This window comes from Agelaius tricolor, unplaced genomic scaffold (genome assembly GCF_023055355.1).
Source record: "Agelaius tricolor isolate 1412-34295 unplaced genomic scaffold, bAgeTri1.0.p SCAF_14, whole genome shotgun sequence".
In the NCBI taxonomy this organism is placed as follows: Eukaryota; Metazoa; Chordata; class Aves; order Passeriformes; family Icteridae; genus Agelaius; species Agelaius tricolor.
The window spans coordinates 9,954,170-9,969,439 of NW_027269274.1; the positions used below are offsets into that span (position 1 = coordinate 9,954,170).

General features: G+C 42.4%; 2 protein-coding genes across 2 annotated transcripts; one reads left to right on the plus strand and one right to left on the minus strand.

Moving 5' to 3' along the window:
* Positions 1–2,431: 2,431 nt before the first annotated feature.
* LSM3 (LSM3 homolog, U6 small nuclear RNA and mRNA degradation associated) lies at positions 2,432–5,823 on the minus strand. Its single transcript, XM_071439632.1, has 4 exons — positions 5,754–5,823; positions 4,295–4,405; positions 3,132–3,227; positions 2,432–2,843 (listed from the first exon to the last, which is right to left on the minus strand). Exons 1-4 carry the CDS (start codon positions 5,772–5,774, stop codon positions 2,763–2,765), a joined length of 309 nt encoding a protein of 102 aa, XP_071295733.1. The 5' UTR covers positions 5,775–5,823; the 3' UTR covers positions 2,432–2,762.
* On the plus strand, positions 5,822–15,250 carry XPC (XPC complex subunit, DNA damage recognition and repair factor). The gene is made up of 16 exons (XM_071439626.1): positions 5,822–6,001; positions 6,594–6,795; positions 6,985–7,121; positions 7,385–7,508; positions 7,967–8,051; positions 8,530–8,687; positions 8,932–9,052; positions 9,243–9,332; positions 9,748–10,680; positions 11,082–11,242; positions 11,490–11,571; positions 12,006–12,140; positions 12,649–12,818; positions 13,013–13,106; positions 13,315–13,404; positions 13,962–15,250. The coding sequence occupies exons 1-16, from the start codon at positions 5,896–5,898 to the stop codon at positions 14,169–14,171; spliced, it is 2,898 nt and encodes a 965-aa protein (XP_071295727.1). The 5' UTR covers positions 5,822–5,895; the 3' UTR covers positions 14,172–15,250.
* Positions 15,251–15,270: the final 20 nt, after the last annotated feature.

Consider the following 15,270-nt stretch of genomic DNA (forward strand, 5'->3'; position numbering starts at 1 on the left):
GCAGCACTTGAATCAGTGGGTGCAGCAGCAGAACCAACACAACAAGGGCTGCTCCTCTCCAAGCAGGGCTCAGCAGCGCAGGGGCCAAGCTCAGTTTATCCTATATGGTGCAATTCTTCAGCTAATTCTTCTCTGAGAAAAGCTGCCAGCCTGGAGCTCGTGCATCTTAACCTCTGACAAAGCAAGGCACATGCACTGCTTCACTTTAACTCTTGTGGGGACTTGCTCTGTGCCTACATAAACATCAAAACATATTTTGATTTTTACTTCTGGGTGAGCAGCAGAGTTAATTTAAAACTGTCGGCAAGTGTCATCCTAATTAAAAACAAATGACTAATTGTACAAGTACAGGGCCTGTTGACACAGGCTTCAAATATCAAAGCCAACAAAGGCTGAATTTGAGGAAAAGCAGCACCATCTAGTGCCCTGCAGTAGTCAGATCCTAAAATCAATTTCACAAGCCCACAGAGAAATTTCAAGATAGCAAACACTCACAAAAACAGTAGGACACCAGAGGTTTAACTCTATCAGCACTTCTGATATAAGGAATTGTGTAGTAATAGTCTCGTTAAAAAAGAGCTCCCAACAGTGAGATGTTTTCAGGAAGAACAGAAATTCTTTAAAGACAAACTAAGAAATTATTCTGCCATCTATAAAAGAGATGCAGTCCAAAGGCTACAACTTACCAGAAGGCTACTAGTGTCTATAAAAAGCTGCTAGAAATAGAAAGCCAAGCTTCAAGAAGTTCAATAATATTAAAAGTTCTAGCAGACTGAAAACATAAGACAATATGAAGAGGCCTTGAGATTTGAAAAAACTTGAGAAAATATAAAATGAAAATTAACATAAATTATTTTTCAAACTCACCAGGAATAGATATCTTGACAAATGGTTAATACAGCAAACACATGATCAAAAAGTAGGAAGAACAATATGAAAGAGACCAGACTGCAAAAAACTTTTCAAATGCTTTGGATTTTTTAAATTTTATTTGGGGGGTTTGTTGTTTGGTTTTTTCAGGAGTTCATTTAGGGTGATGTTCTTCTGTTGTTGTTTTCTTGTTTGTGGGGGTTTGTTTGTTTGGGAAGGGATGATTGTTTTCTTCTTTTTTTTTTTTTTAATCCACATTTATGATGGAGGAGAGACTTAGACTGGCTCCTGCTCCAGACAGCTCATTTCAAATCAGAGGATCAAGGATGCTACTGGCCACAAAACAGTAACAGATCTTTATAATGAGGCAGTAAATACCCAAGAAATCAATTAGACAATAATTGAGCTGCCAACCACCATGATCTCTCACTTAAAAAGTAGCAGGTAACAAATGAGACAATTTTTAATGAGTTTTCCAGAGATTTATGTAGGTGAGCTGACTTTTCCACTGTGCTGATATCCTGTGATATAAAAATATTGTACATACAGATAATTGTGTTATGCAGGCAAATATGGCTCAAGTAAAGGGTATGTGGGACTCACATCCATTGTCATTCTCAGAGTCTACCAGTGTTATTAACAGATATGAATTCTAAAATTGATTAAGGTAGAAATTCCTGATTTGCCAGCATTTTGAGTATCATGTCAGTCCTCCAATACAAAAATCCAAGTACAAAAAGGAATGGAGAAAAAAAATTATTGGCAAACCTTGCATTCCTCACCACTGCCTCAAGCTCCAGCCTTTTATGAAGATTTCTAACTGTAGGAGAAAGTGCCAGAGTAAGCTGCTTTTGCTAACCCTACAGAGAACCTAAGTAATTAAGTTTAAATCAAAAGTCAAGCTTTGTAGGAAGTGGAGACCTACATCTCTCATATAACTCTAAAACATAATTATAGCAGAAGTGTCCTTTTTTCACACAAGAAGGAAAGTAAACTGCAACAAGGTGGGCATGGGAAAGCAAGTATTAAAAAAGAGCTTTGTTCAGGTCCTAGTGCACCTTCACTACAGATAATTTATGAGCATCCTTAGGCATCCAGCAGAATTTCATGTCTTCAAGAACTGAAACATGGTACAAACAGTGGGAAATGAATGCAGCAGGCAATTCAACAGCATGTGAGCAACAACCTCAGTCTCTACTTATGGCCTTACAAACTGCAACTATTAACAAAGCCACAATGAAAATATCTGAAAACATTGCACTGAAGCCCATCTTCCTTATCTTAGGTGGAAGATTCATATAAACACCATTTCCCTACAATGAGGATACACATCACAAATTTGAACATAGAGCCATAAATTGCAGCACCATTGATTGATGTAGTGTTGTCCCCAAAACCAGTAATCTGCAAGACTTGGGTATTAGTAAGGACAGAAGTTAAAACAAGCCACTGAATATATTGCTTTCTTTGACTGTGAGGCTGATACTACAACCTAATAAAGCACTAGCTCTAAGGAAGAACATAGACCCCCACCAACACAAAAAACATGACAAATCAAATCTCAAAGACAAACCAAAATTTATTTAAAACAACAAAAAAAAGACAGTGCTACTGCCAAGATAGAAAAAAAATTAGGGATTCTTTTACTGAATGTGACAAGGAATGCAATTTACAGCAGTTTACATTAATTCTGAGATTAGGTGGGGTTTTACACTGCTTCAATTGAAATGTACTTTCTGCAAGACAAACTGGCTCCCCTTCCCCTCCCCTTTTCAAAAGAACTGACAAAAATATCCTATAAAAAACATTTACAGAATTTTGAGACATGATTGAAACATGAACCACTGTCCAAAAATCTGGAACTTTCCAAGAAGGTTAAGTCCTTTGCTGCTTCAACCAACCCTCAACGGGGGAGCAACAAGCACAACGCCATCGCCTCTGACAAAGAGCATGGGAATATTCCTCTTGGTAGACTGTGAAGAGGGAAAGAAAAGTTTACATTTACAAAACATTCATTTCAATCATAAAAATACATCTGAAACAACTCCAACAAACACTCAATGTGCTGGCATGCTGAAGAGAACAAAACAATAACACCAAGTCTCTACATATCCTCTGTACTTTCATAATAGTTTGTCCAAATCCTGTTAGAGCTTGGTTCAAAAAACAGTCAGCAATAAACTACTTTAACAATATAACACAATGTAGTTTTAAATAAAAAAAATCTGTGAGGATAAATTAACTCCTTTTTCAGTCCTTACTTTATAAATCTCTTCATAGGTTTCTTCATCAATCTCTATTGTAGTCACAGTTTCTTCCACATCACCCAAAATCATATTTAAGTGCTGATCATATGCCTGCAGAAATTAAGTTTAGTTTACTATGTTTTCCAAAATTCAAAAATGAGTTTATTAAAATGAGAATTTTATCAAGACTTTGAGACATAAATAGTTTAGTCTGATTTTGACCAAAACATAGCACTATCAGTTCTAGTTACAACTCAATACAAACATAAACAAATGAGAACTCTGCAGCAGGAAAAAGAATGCACGACATTTACATTCACTGAAACACCTGCAGGAAATAGCTCTGAAGCATTCTATGAGATCACTTACAAGATTTCAGAGACAGACAGACTTTGTTAACATTAAACCAGCTCCACACTGCTGCCAGTCCAGCCTCCTGGAATTGACTGCCCTGGGGCAACTTACAGGGTAAGCAGTGCTACAAAACCTTATACACATGTCCCAAAAGCCTCACAAAAACACGGTGCAAACTACCTGTGTCCCTCATGGATCTCTCATTATCTCTGTGTTTCCAAAGGAGTTGAGGCCCAGTTAAATCATGGGGCAACTGGTTCTCTGCCCCAGCAGAGCACAGCACTCAGGGAGGCTGACTTAACAGAAAGCAAGAACCTGAGAACCCAGCTGAGCACCTGTCCCATCACACCTCCCAGGGTGTGCCCCCAGGGATTCTTCTTTGATAGTGATGACCTCAGTCTAGAAGAGGCCTCAGGGTACATCACATGAAGAGGCCTGCAGCATTAGTGCTTATTTCACAGACAGAGAAATAGATGCCAAAAGCAGTGAATCAGTTGCTTGCTATCATTCAGGAGATAGGAAAAACAAAATACATCTCTTGATTTTCTAGGGTAGCAGTTAACAGCTGACAAAGTACTGAGGAAATGAGATTTTTCCACCAATCACATTACAGTTATGGTAACTAAGACAATTCTTAACCTACTTCCTCCAACCACTTCTGCATTTTCAAGCATGAGATGCAATTACTCATGTTTTAAAACTATTTTTTTCAGCAACCAGTGGAATATTACAGGTAAACTTGTTTAACAGACTGTTGTACATAAAGAAAAGCTGCCCGGTGCTTAGCTGAATGAACATGACAATGTTGTGAAAGTTTTACTTACATGTAATCTGCCTCTAAGCTCTCTGTCATTCCTCATTTTGACATAGATTCGCTCATCTAGACTGAGTCTGATGAGATCAAGTGGCTCCTCTACAGTATTTGTTGTTTGTTGCTAAAAAAAAAAAAAGCATTATTTGTACAGAAGCCACCTGTAAACTTTTCCATTCCTCAATGTTTGTGAGACACAGAAAACAAAGGAGTGAAAACACAGGTGCAAATACTTGAAATCATTCCATCACATCCTGGTGAATCTGAGTGCTGCTGATTTACCACTCCACTGACACTCACCAGCTCTGAGCAATGTGAGTCAAAAGATTTCAGTTTAGTCTGCAGCAAATCTGCAGCAATTCCTTCTCCCACACACAGGGAGACTAAAATGAGATGATCTTTAGGGTCCCTTCTAACACAATCCATTTTATAACTCTGTGAACTTTTTTTTCCTACCAGCAGCCAGAGTTTACACTGCAGGAACCAGCAGCACAGCTATGCCATGGCACAGTGCAGCTGAACGAGCAGAACCCAGGCTGACAGTGATGCCAGCACAGGGCAGTACCCGGGTGATAAAAATGGGAGCAGGCTCTCAGTACTAAAGTGATTTCAACTTTTATAAGAAAAAGAAAGGCCTAAAGCCCGTGGGCTGAGCAGGAGTGTTCCTGTAGAGGATGCTGCAGCACCAGCGCTGGGGCTTCTTTTCAGTCCCCAATGTCCCAGATGGAGAGGCATGGCTTCAGTGGGTCAGAAGCCCCTTTTTATCCTGTTTTTTGTCTCTTTGGATGGGTTTATATTTGGATCCTTCATTTGCATGAGGGTTTAAGGCTCTTGATTGGCCCATTACAGTGCTGTCCAGGCTGGCTTGTTTTGCTTGGGGAGTGCCGCACTTCACTTATGTGTAATATAGTACTTTGAGTACCGTATTTCTTATAACTACTCTTTTAACACCTTTTACCACAACCAAACTAACAGTACATGCTTAACGATCTATTAACTACTTTACAACAGTTTCTAACCTATTTTTAACACTCGGGGGCTCGCACACCCTGCCCTGCACACTCCCCGCTCCCGAGCCCTCGCTGGGGCGCACAGCAGCCAGGCCGGGCCCCGAGGCTGCCGTGAAACCTCAACACAGAGCGGCCTGAGGCCCCTTGCTGTGAGAAAGGCGCACTGCGAGGATCACAACGAAAAAAGGGTGAAGACCTCCTCTATATCTTCCATATGTCACGTATATCTCATATTTCCGTTCTAGCTACCCCCATCCTTCAGAGCCCAGCGCATTGCCCTCAGCAGCTTTCCCCCTTTCCCTCCCCCAGCAGTGCCCGGGGTCAGCGGGCCCGCAGCGAGCCCTGCCCGCGCCCCGGCAGCGGCACAAGCCCCGCGGCCGAGCGGGGATTTCCCCTCGCTCGGGAAGCGCTCCCGGGGCCGCGCCTCCCCTGCAGCGGCCGAAAGTGCCGAGAGTTGCTCACCTGGTCCACCTCATCCGCCATCTTTCAAACCAGCTCCCGCGCCCGCCCGCGAGACTTTATGGCCCGGCCCCTTCCCCTTCCCTTCCCTCCCCTCCCCAGCGCGGGGCCGGGCCGGGCCGGAGCTGCCCGAGCTCGCAGCGCCATGGCCAGAAAGCGCCGAGCATCGCCCCGGCCCGCGGCCACCAAAAAGAGGCGCTCCGGGAGGCTGCCAAAGGAGGACAAGGACGAGCAGGAGGAGGAGGAGGAGGGTGAGTGCGGCAGGGAGGCCGTGGCGGGCCGGAGCTGCGCCACCGCCGCCGCTCGAGCCGCTCCGGCCGCAGGGTCGGGGGGCAGCGGTGCCAGCGCGCCTCGGGAAGGACGAGCACTCCGGGCTGGAGGGCGGTGGTTATCGGCAGGGTTATCGGCTGTGTTTGTTATCGGCAGTGGGATCAGTGCCCCAGATCCCGGGCGTTAAACCCGTGTTTGAGGCGGGCCCCGCACGCTGTAAAGGCTGAGCAGCCCGTGCAGGGTTGTTTCATCTCGGCCGCGCTCTCCTGAGCAGCGTCACGCCCCAATTAGTTGTTGTGAGTGGCAAGCACGATGCTTGGTTTTCTGCCGATTCTGTCGTTTGGACTATAGGAATCGTTAGGTACTGCTTGTGAGTTACGTAAGTATTTCCCTCCAAATAGTCTCACTGTTCACATCCTGCCTATTTGTAAACAATGACATGCTCAGCATTGTGAGTGCTCACGTTCTTCTGAAGCTGCCTCTAATGAAGTCGATGGAGATGTTGTTTCAGATTGCCATGGAGATGAAACTCCATACTTTAACATTAATCTTCATTTCTTTTGTCATATGCAGATGATTTTGAAGAGAAAAAGCCCAGTATAAAAAAGACCTCAAAAGCTTCAGCTAGGAAAAAGGGAGAAGACTGTGATACTGAAGTTTCCAACTCAGCAAAAACTTCCAAACCTTCAAAACGAGTAGAAGCAAAATCACAAATAAAAGAAACTAAAAAGAATGCTAGAAATAAAGAAAATTGTATCAAAGAGGAAACATGCAGGTGAATTTATTTATCATTCAAGTCTATAAGATCTTTTTATTATTATTTATTTCTGTGGTTTGATTGTCAAATACTCAATCTGTTGTTACTGATGCAGAGGTCATGCTTGATTTATTTCCCTATTTTTAGTCTTTGATAAACAAGCACCTCTGTTTCCTGATGCTACCACTGTTTTGATGATTTTAACAGTGACTCACTGAAGCATCCTCAGAAGGAGATGAAATTAAAGACAGAATCTCCTGTTAAAAAAGAGATGGATGAAGACAATACTGACAAGGATGATGAGGATGATGATGAAAGTGAAGATGAGTGGGAGGATGTGGAAGGTAACAATTGCATTTTTTTTCATGTTAAGCACTTTTTAAGAGCTTGTGATTCTTCAACAGCAGGTGACAAGCATCCCACAGTTATTTGAAATAACTTAGCACACACAGTGTTATAGAAGATCCAAGAGCTCATAGTTACTGGATGTGTTCTATTTAAACTTGCTTGAACACTTGAGAAGGAAAACGTAAGTTTTATCCAGTCATTAGGCTTCCCTGGTAATCTATCTCATGTTTACGTATAATTTATTATTTTATTTTTACAGAACTTCAGGAACCTGCTACAGATAAGTTAGAAGAAGCTGCTGTTCTTCCATCAGTGGGGCTGCCAAGCAATCCTGTTGAGATAGAGATTGAAACCCCAGAGCAGGTGAAGAAAAGAGAAAGGAGGTAAGAACAAGGAGGTGATAGAGGGCTGCTAAAGGCTGAAGTTAAAAATACTCCAAGTCTTGACTGTCACTGACTTGCTGTGTTCAGGTGAAAATCCCCACTTGGTGCAGACCATTGAGTTGGAATGATGGAGGGTTGTGGGATGAAGAACAGTTTACACACTGACAGTTCTATCAAAAAGCTTCAGTGGAAGTTGGCAGGAATGGAGGAGGCTTTTCAGCTTCCTACTGTCTCCATTTCCATGAAGGAACAGCAGGAGATCTCTGCAAGGAGAGCTGTGGGTGAATGACATTGTGTTACTGTAAAACTTAAACAGCCTGTCACTAAACCTTTCCTTAAATGTGCACAGAAGATTCTCTGGGATGGATTCTCTCTGTGAACTGATCCCGTTCAGGAACCAAGAAAGGCAGGTCCACAGAAATCCCACAACATCTCTTTTCTTTTGTAATCTTCTGCAGAGAAAAAAGAAAAGCTGAGTTTGAGATGTACCTTCGGAGAATGATGAAACGTTTCAGCAAGGAGGTTCGTGAGGACACGCATAAGGTATTTGTCACAGAGAACCATGGCAGGGAAGAAATTGAGCATAAAGGTGTCTGAACTGATTTGTAATCAAAAGAAACTAATTTTTATAAAATAGTTAGAATGGCTAGAAGTGAAAAAATAAAGTAGTTGTAGTCCTGACATGCTCATTAAGCTTCTTCCTAATTTGTGAATTGGAAGCACCAGTGCCTGTGTTAGTAAAATTCTAATTCAAAGCACATGAGTAGGATGTATGTTTCTCCATAGAGGGATATCTTCTCATTCTGTTGGGATTTAAACTGCCAGTTGTTTAGAGTGGGAGACACTTGCAAAGACTTCAGTGCTTTGCTGTCTTCTGAAGACAGCACTGAGAGTGCTTGGGAGGCTTCATTGTTATCTCCCTATTAAAAGGAGCAGTGAAGTATTCCTTGTCATTACCATGGGCAGTAGTTTCAATAAGGAAAATCTCTTTCAAATTCACTTTTAAACTCTTCCCTCTCAGGTTCACTTGCTGTGTTTATTAGCAAATGGTTTCTACAGGAACAGGATCTGCAGCCAGCCAGATCTCCTCGCCATCGCTCTGTCCATCGTCCCCGCGCGCTTCACCCAGGTGCCTGCAGGCCAAGTGGGCCTTGTCTACCTTTCCAACCTGGTGAAATGGTAAAACTCCCTTCTGATGGAATGTAGAGCGAGGGTTCAGGGAGAGGGGTAACTGTAACTAGCAATTTTCTATTGCCTGTTTCAGTTTTTTTAATTTTACAGGGTTTTTAAATGTTACAGGGTTTTTTAAATTTTGTTTACAAGGGTGAGAGGGGCTGTCCTTTTAGAGAAGAAGAGGGTGAACTCAGAAGTTTAAGAATACAGTCAGAAACACTGGATAATAAGCAGGTGTCTTGTATTTCAGGTTCGTTGGAACCTTCACTGTCAATGATGAGCTTTCCACTGAAAAAGGAGAGCCCCTTCAGTCAACACTGGAGAGGAGGTTTGCCATCTATGCTGCACAGGATGAGGAGGAGCTTGTTCATGTAAGAGACTGGGAAGTGCAGGGTTGGTTGGTGAGTTAGGATGCTGTGTGTCAGGTCATACACAAAGTGGTGGGGCGGGTTGGATTTGAAGAAAGCGGATTGGTGAATTAAGTGGTTCTGTAGCTTCTTATTTTTCTTGCATTTTTGAGACCTCCTGTGATTAAATTACTCCATTTAAATTGTTTTGCAGATATTTTTAATTATTCTGAGAGCTTTACAGCTGCTGTGTCGCCTCGTGCTGTCTTTTCAGCCTATTCCTCTGAAGGAGACAAGACCAAAGGTAGTTTTTGTTGTTTGTGTGGAATAAGGAATAGGTCACTGATTTAGTAGGATTAAAAAAACTTTCTGGCTATTACAGCTTGCAGTGAATCACTTACTGCATGAACCAAGGTTCTGTCTACATTGCAGAAAATGCACACCCTTAATTTTTAATTTTCTTCTTTAAAAAAGCCACTCATTTCAGTGTTTCAGCAAAGATTGCTTAACATTTCAGTGGGTTTACATTTCTTTAAAACTTATATGGCAACTGTTGCTGCATGAATACACCTCTCTTCAGCCAGTTGCCTGAGGTTTTCAAGTGAATTGACTGTGTCTGCCAGCCTTTGGTCTGCATGAACCTTGGGCTGATTTCAGTCTTTTTTTTAACCATATTCTTAGCTGTGGTGATAAAAGTGACCTGGTCTGTTTCCCTGCAGGGAAAGAGCTCATCCAAGAGGCTGTCTCACAGCAGCACCTCTGAGGGACAGGAGAGTTCTGCCAAAACACCCAAAGCTGTGGCAAAAACGTGCCCCTGCAAAAAAGGCAAGCAGGACGAGAAATCCTCAGAGAGCAAAGAAAACAACAAGGAGCCAAAGAAACCTAAAACTGCCCAGGCCGAAAGGACATACAAGTCAAAGCTGACTAAAGGTAGCCAGGAACAGAAGGAATCAAATAATGAGAACAGTTCAGCAGAAAAAGATGTGCCAGTCAGGCCCAAGAACGACCGCCGGAGACGAGTGGCTTCCAAAGTGTGTTACAAGGAGGAGAGTGGAAGTGATGAGGGCAGTGCTTCGGACTTTGAGCTTTCAGAGGAGGAGAGTGATGTCTCTGATGAGGATTTTGAAACTGTCCCTAAGAGGCGGAGAAGCTCACAGGCCTCCCAGAATTCAAAGCTGACAACTGTGAATAGGTCAAAAACCGAGACTTCAGAAACAAGGCAATCAGAAAATTCAAATGGAGCTGAGACTAAGCCAGCAAAAAGTAGAACTCCAGCCTTGCCTCAAACACAGAGGAAGAGAAACAAAATCATTTCTAGTGATGAGGATGAAGGACAGCAGGAAGTGAGGAAAGCCATGGGCACAGACCAGTGGCTGGAGGTTTTCCTTGAGCCTGAGGACAAGTGGGTTTGTGTAGACTGTGTTCATGGCAATGTGGGCCAGCCCCAGCTGTGCTTTGCACATGCCACAAAGCCGCTTTTCTACGTCGTGGGATTTGACAACGATGGGAGTGTCAGGGATGTGACACAGAGATATGACCCAGTGTGGATGACCTCAACAAGGAAGAGCCGTGTGGACCCGGAATGGTGGGAAGAGACGCTGCAGCCCTATGAAAGTCCCTATGTGGAGAGAGACAAGAAGGAAGAAAATGAGGTAAATGGCAATAGGTTGTTCAGGACATGCATTAGAAATCTCTTCCCATGAGGAATGAGGTTTGTATTTGAACTTGAAATGTTGAGATTGAATATAAGGGTAAATTGAAATAATATGAAATGATGGAGACTGTTCAGACAAGTTTGCATAGCAGAAGTACTGCACAGCTTGTGCTGGAGACTTACTAGTGAGGTTCATGTAGTGTTTAGCATTAGTCTTCTCAGAGTTTTTGAAGTACATAGGTCAGGGTACACATCTAAGTACTTATTTGCAAGTTTTGGTCTGTTGGCTCCTCTGCTAAGTTTCTGGTGTTTTTTTCCTTTTGTTCCTGTTATAGTCATTTTCTTACAAAGGGTAGTGAAAAAGTTGTGAAATTACTCTTTTCTGTATAATTCTTACAGTTTCAAGTGAAGCTTCAAGATCAGCCTCTACCAACAGCAATTGGAGAGTACAAAAACCACCCTCTCTATGCACTGAAGAGGCACCTCTTGAAATACCAGGCCATCTATCCCGAGACAGCTGCTATCTTGGGGTACTGCAGGGGAGAGGCTGTCTACTCCAGGTGAGTTGTGCACCTAAATATCACTTGCATCTGTGATCTTTGTAACAAACTGGAGAGCTAATTTGCATGATGGTATCAGCAGTAGTCTCAGGCCACATGCATAAACAGGTGAGGCATTTAGCTGCTCTGACAGCATTTGTGTATCACTAAGATACAGCTTTTTTACTATTCCTAGTATAAGTTTATTGTGGATCTGTTTGGGATGACTTGAAAACTCTTGACATTTGCTTCTTTCTGGCCTTTTCAGAGACTGCATACACACTCTGCACTCCAGGGACACTTGGCTGAAGCAAGCTCGAGTGGTGAGGATTGGAGAAGTGCCTTACAAGGTAAGAGGGTTTGACTTCCTCCTGTGCAATCCATCTGCCCTCTAAAGCTCAAGCTCAGCTCTGTTTTGTTTCTGTCTTCTGTGGATTTCACACATGCTCTCATGGTTTATGGTAGCTGTGCTGTCTGCCTGCTGTGCCTATAGTTCCTACATCCTACCCAAAGCACAGCTTTCTTTTTTTCCCACCTCGAGGGTATCTGGCAGACCTGTTCCCTTTTCACCTTCTCCAGAGGCCATCCCAGTGTTTTATAATGCACTGCTGGATCTCTGCCTGTTGCATGCAGGTGCCATGGGTTGTCATTTGTATGCAATGGATATTGAAGCTAGGAAATAGCATTTGTGGTCTCCTAGAACCTTCTCCTTCAGTGTCCTAGGAAAACCTGAAACCACTGTCAGCTTCTTGTGATGTTCCAGGCCTGGTTGTTGCATTTGCAGATGGTAAAAGGATTTTCCAACCGGGCGAGGAAGGCGCGCCTGGCAGAGCCGGCGAACCGGGACCGGGAGGACCTGGCGCTGTTTGGCCGCTGGCAGACAGAGGAGTATCAGCCTCCCATAGCAGTGGATGGAAAGGTAGCTGGGGAAGCAGAGGGTTGGTGCTAGAGGAGGGGGTTTATGTGGAGCTCTGGGTTTTTTTTTTTTCCAGAAGTTTTATGTTTCAGATGTGAGATCAGCCAGTAATATCTGGATTCAGGATTAACAGTTTATAGGTAAATGTTCACAGGAAGAAATAAATAGTCAAAACTTTACTGAGGCCTTTCTTTTACAAGTACTCACTCACAAGATAGTGAGTGTAGACTACTAAAGTCAACATTTTGTTGATCTGATCTTCCTAGCCCATGTTTTGCCTTGCTAATTCTCTGCGTTACAGCCTGAGTAACAAAGCTTGGGCAGAGGACATAGCTAGGAAATAACCATGCAGCTAAAATCTAGGCTTGTACCTTGTCATGTGAATATTAATTGAATACTGGAGTGGAATACAGCAGGTCAGGAGGGGAGAGTCCCTGAGTTGCAGCAGGTATTTTCACCTCTCTCCAGAAAGCAGAATTATCACCATCTGTCTTTAATCTTGCCATAACAGGTTCCTCGCAATGAATATGGAAATGTCTATCTCTTCTTGCCATCCATGTTACCTGTGGGCTGTGTGCAGCTGAAACTGCCAAACCTTAACAGAGTGGCACGGAAGTTGAACATTGACTGTGCCCAAGCCATCACTGGATTTGATTTTCATGGTGGCTACTCACACCCAGTGTATGTAAAAGCTGCTTTCTTGCACCTGTCAGATGTTGATGTCCTGCAGAATTTGTGTATCTTGTGTTAGGGGAACATGTGACCTGTTGCAGATCCTTTGAGACAGACAGTAGCTTTTGGGCTGGGTCAGCAGGCATTTGCTCCCTTTTTTTTGCCTTCTTATAGCTGACAGAGAATTGTGTTCTCCTTCCTAGTACTGATGGCTATGTGGTGTGTGAGGAGTATAAAGAGGTCCTTGTTGCTGCCTGGGAGAATGAACAAGCAGAAATAGAAAAGAAGGAGAAGGAGGTGAGAATTATTTTTTGCAGCTTCCTTATTGTTATGAAGTAAATTTCATTGAAAGTGGGCAGTCAAACAGAGTGGGCTGTGTAAGCAACTAGCATGAGGCTTTTTTGATGACAGTTTAAAAATCTTAAAGCTTTCCTTTTCCATGTGCATAAATACATTGAAATTCACAGTAGTAAATTTTTCTCTTTCCCATAACAATCCCCCACAGAAACGTGAGAAAAGAGCTCTAGGCAATTGGAAGCTGCTGACAAAAGGACTTCTCATCAGAGAGAGACTGAAGCAACGCTACTCCATCAAGGTATTCTTCATTTCTATTAATCATTTCTTTTTCTAGAGGTTATTTTAACTGTAGAATAAAATTTCCAGACTGTAGTTGCTCAAAAGTATTCAGCCAGTCAAAAAAGCTAGGCCAGAAGTTCAGTGTGGTCACATTCATCAAAGATTTGTTATTGTTCAACAAGGAATGAATGCTTTTAATTTTATTACTATTTTCTGTTTTGTCATACCTCTTCCAAGATTTATTCCTCTAAGCTAAGCATGTAGCTAACAGATGGAGAGTGGGGCACTTTTTTTTTAGTTAGATGTTTTAGTTCTTAATTTTTTCTGCAAGAAGATGAAAAGCCTGATCTTTTTAAAACAGGTTCGTTTTATTCTTCTGTTGTCAAAAATGCTTGTGTTGCAAGCATGTTTGATGTTGAGAAATAAAAGCACTTTGGTTGGGAAGCTCAAACCAGAGCAACCAACTTCTGTAGGTCATTCAGTGTCACTGTGACCGAAGACAAGCCCTCTTAGAAAGGGGCAGTTAAAAGTGATTCTTAAGAGTGATTTTCTGATTTTCACACCTGTTTTTTCCAGACTGAGCCATCAGCACCTGAGACAGAGAAAGGAGGGGGATTCTCCTCTGATGAAGAAGGAGCTCCAAGCTCAGAGAGCACAGTGGGGAGCACAGCCATGTATTGGCCCCAGAATCGCCAGCTAGAGAAACAAGAAGAGATAAAAACCAAAAAGAGCAAGCGAGAAAAGAGAGGAGAAGCAGCTCAGTTGTTCCCTTTTGAGAAATTGTGATCACAAGCTTTTCTTTGGTGTTCTCAGATGCAGGAAACGTAGTCATTATAAAAGTATCCTTTACCAGTTAGGGCCTTAGGCCCTTCCTCTGCACTTGTATTTCTGAGCAGGCAGGGACCAGCCTAATTCAGTGTCCAGTTTCCTTTGAGATCACAGGTATCACTTAGCTATCAGATTCTTCCTTTTGTCCTTGGGAGAACAGCTGCACCTCCCAAGATCACTTTGCTTCCTTGGGGTTTTTGCTCTCTTTTGTGTCACTCAGCACTAATAGTTGAGTTTCCTGAGGCACTCCTGTCATCAACAGTCTCATTTCCCATTTTTCTTGTTTTCATTTTTCCTGCTTGCTCAGTACTAAAGCATCCAGTGATTTTTATCTGTGTGCAGAGAGGTGGCCAAAGGAATGCTGATGCCTGCTTTGATCCATAGCTTACCCAAATCAGTGGTGAGGTAGAGTTCTGGCCTTTCTGTCTCAAGGGGGAAACACTTCCTTTAAGGTCTAAAAAAAACCCCGAAAATCAGAATATGGAAGAATTAGTATTTTCTAAAGAGTACTTGCATTTTGTGATATAAGTTTGGCTTTTGAGCCTGCCATCTTTATTTATTCTCAGAAATCTTGTGCTGTGGAAGGGAGAAGCCCTGTCCTTATTACCAGCTTAGGCTTCAGTATGTCTTCTTAAGCAATTTGAATATATACATATTTGCTTCTGTTGCTTATCAAGATCCTGTTCTGGAGCAAAACACGTAAAACTGGCTAAATCTCACTGATGGAACAAAATTCACTAGAACCACAGAATTCCTGTTATCCAGTATCATAACATTAAAACTCTGTTGAGAGAGGAATATTAAATCTACATAAGCTTTTGTTGCACTTTTGTAGTAGAAATACTGATCTGTCTTTGGCAGTATGTATCTAAAGACCACTGACACAGTCTCTTCAAAAATGGAGGGGAAAACAATTTAGTCATTGCTGGACATTGTCACAGAGTAGATGTAAGAAAATGGCTTTCATGTAACTATGTTCAGAAGAAAATCTATTTTTGTACTGTATTTGTAGATCAAAATAAAGTTTGGCAAAAAGAGTATGTTGTCTGTTTTTGGA

Excerpts from the sequence above, each read along its gene's own strand:
- LSM3 (XM_071439632.1), bottom strand. The coding sequence starts at position 5,774 with ATGGCGGATGAGGTGGACCAG. Across the intron at positions 4,406-5,753 it reads TGGCGGATGAGGTGGACCAG|CAACAAACAACAAATACTGT; the intron begins GTGAGCAACTCT and ends TTTTTTTTTTAG. Across the intron at positions 2,844-3,131 it reads CCTATGAAGAGATTTATAAA|TCTACCAAGAGGAATATTCC; the intron begins GTAAGGACTGAA and ends CCCTCTTCACAG.
- XPC (XM_071439626.1), top strand. The coding sequence starts at position 5,896 with ATGGCCAGAAAGCGCCGAGCATCGCCCCGGCCCGCGGCCACCAAAAAG. Across the intron at positions 6,002-6,593 it reads GCAGGAGGAGGAGGAGGAGG|ATGATTTTGAAGAGAAAAAG; the intron begins GTGAGTGCGGCA and ends TGTCATATGCAG. Across the intron at positions 7,509-7,966 it reads GTGAAGAAAAGAGAAAGGAG|AGAAAAAAGAAAAGCTGAGT; the intron begins GTAAGAACAAGG and ends AATCTTCTGCAG.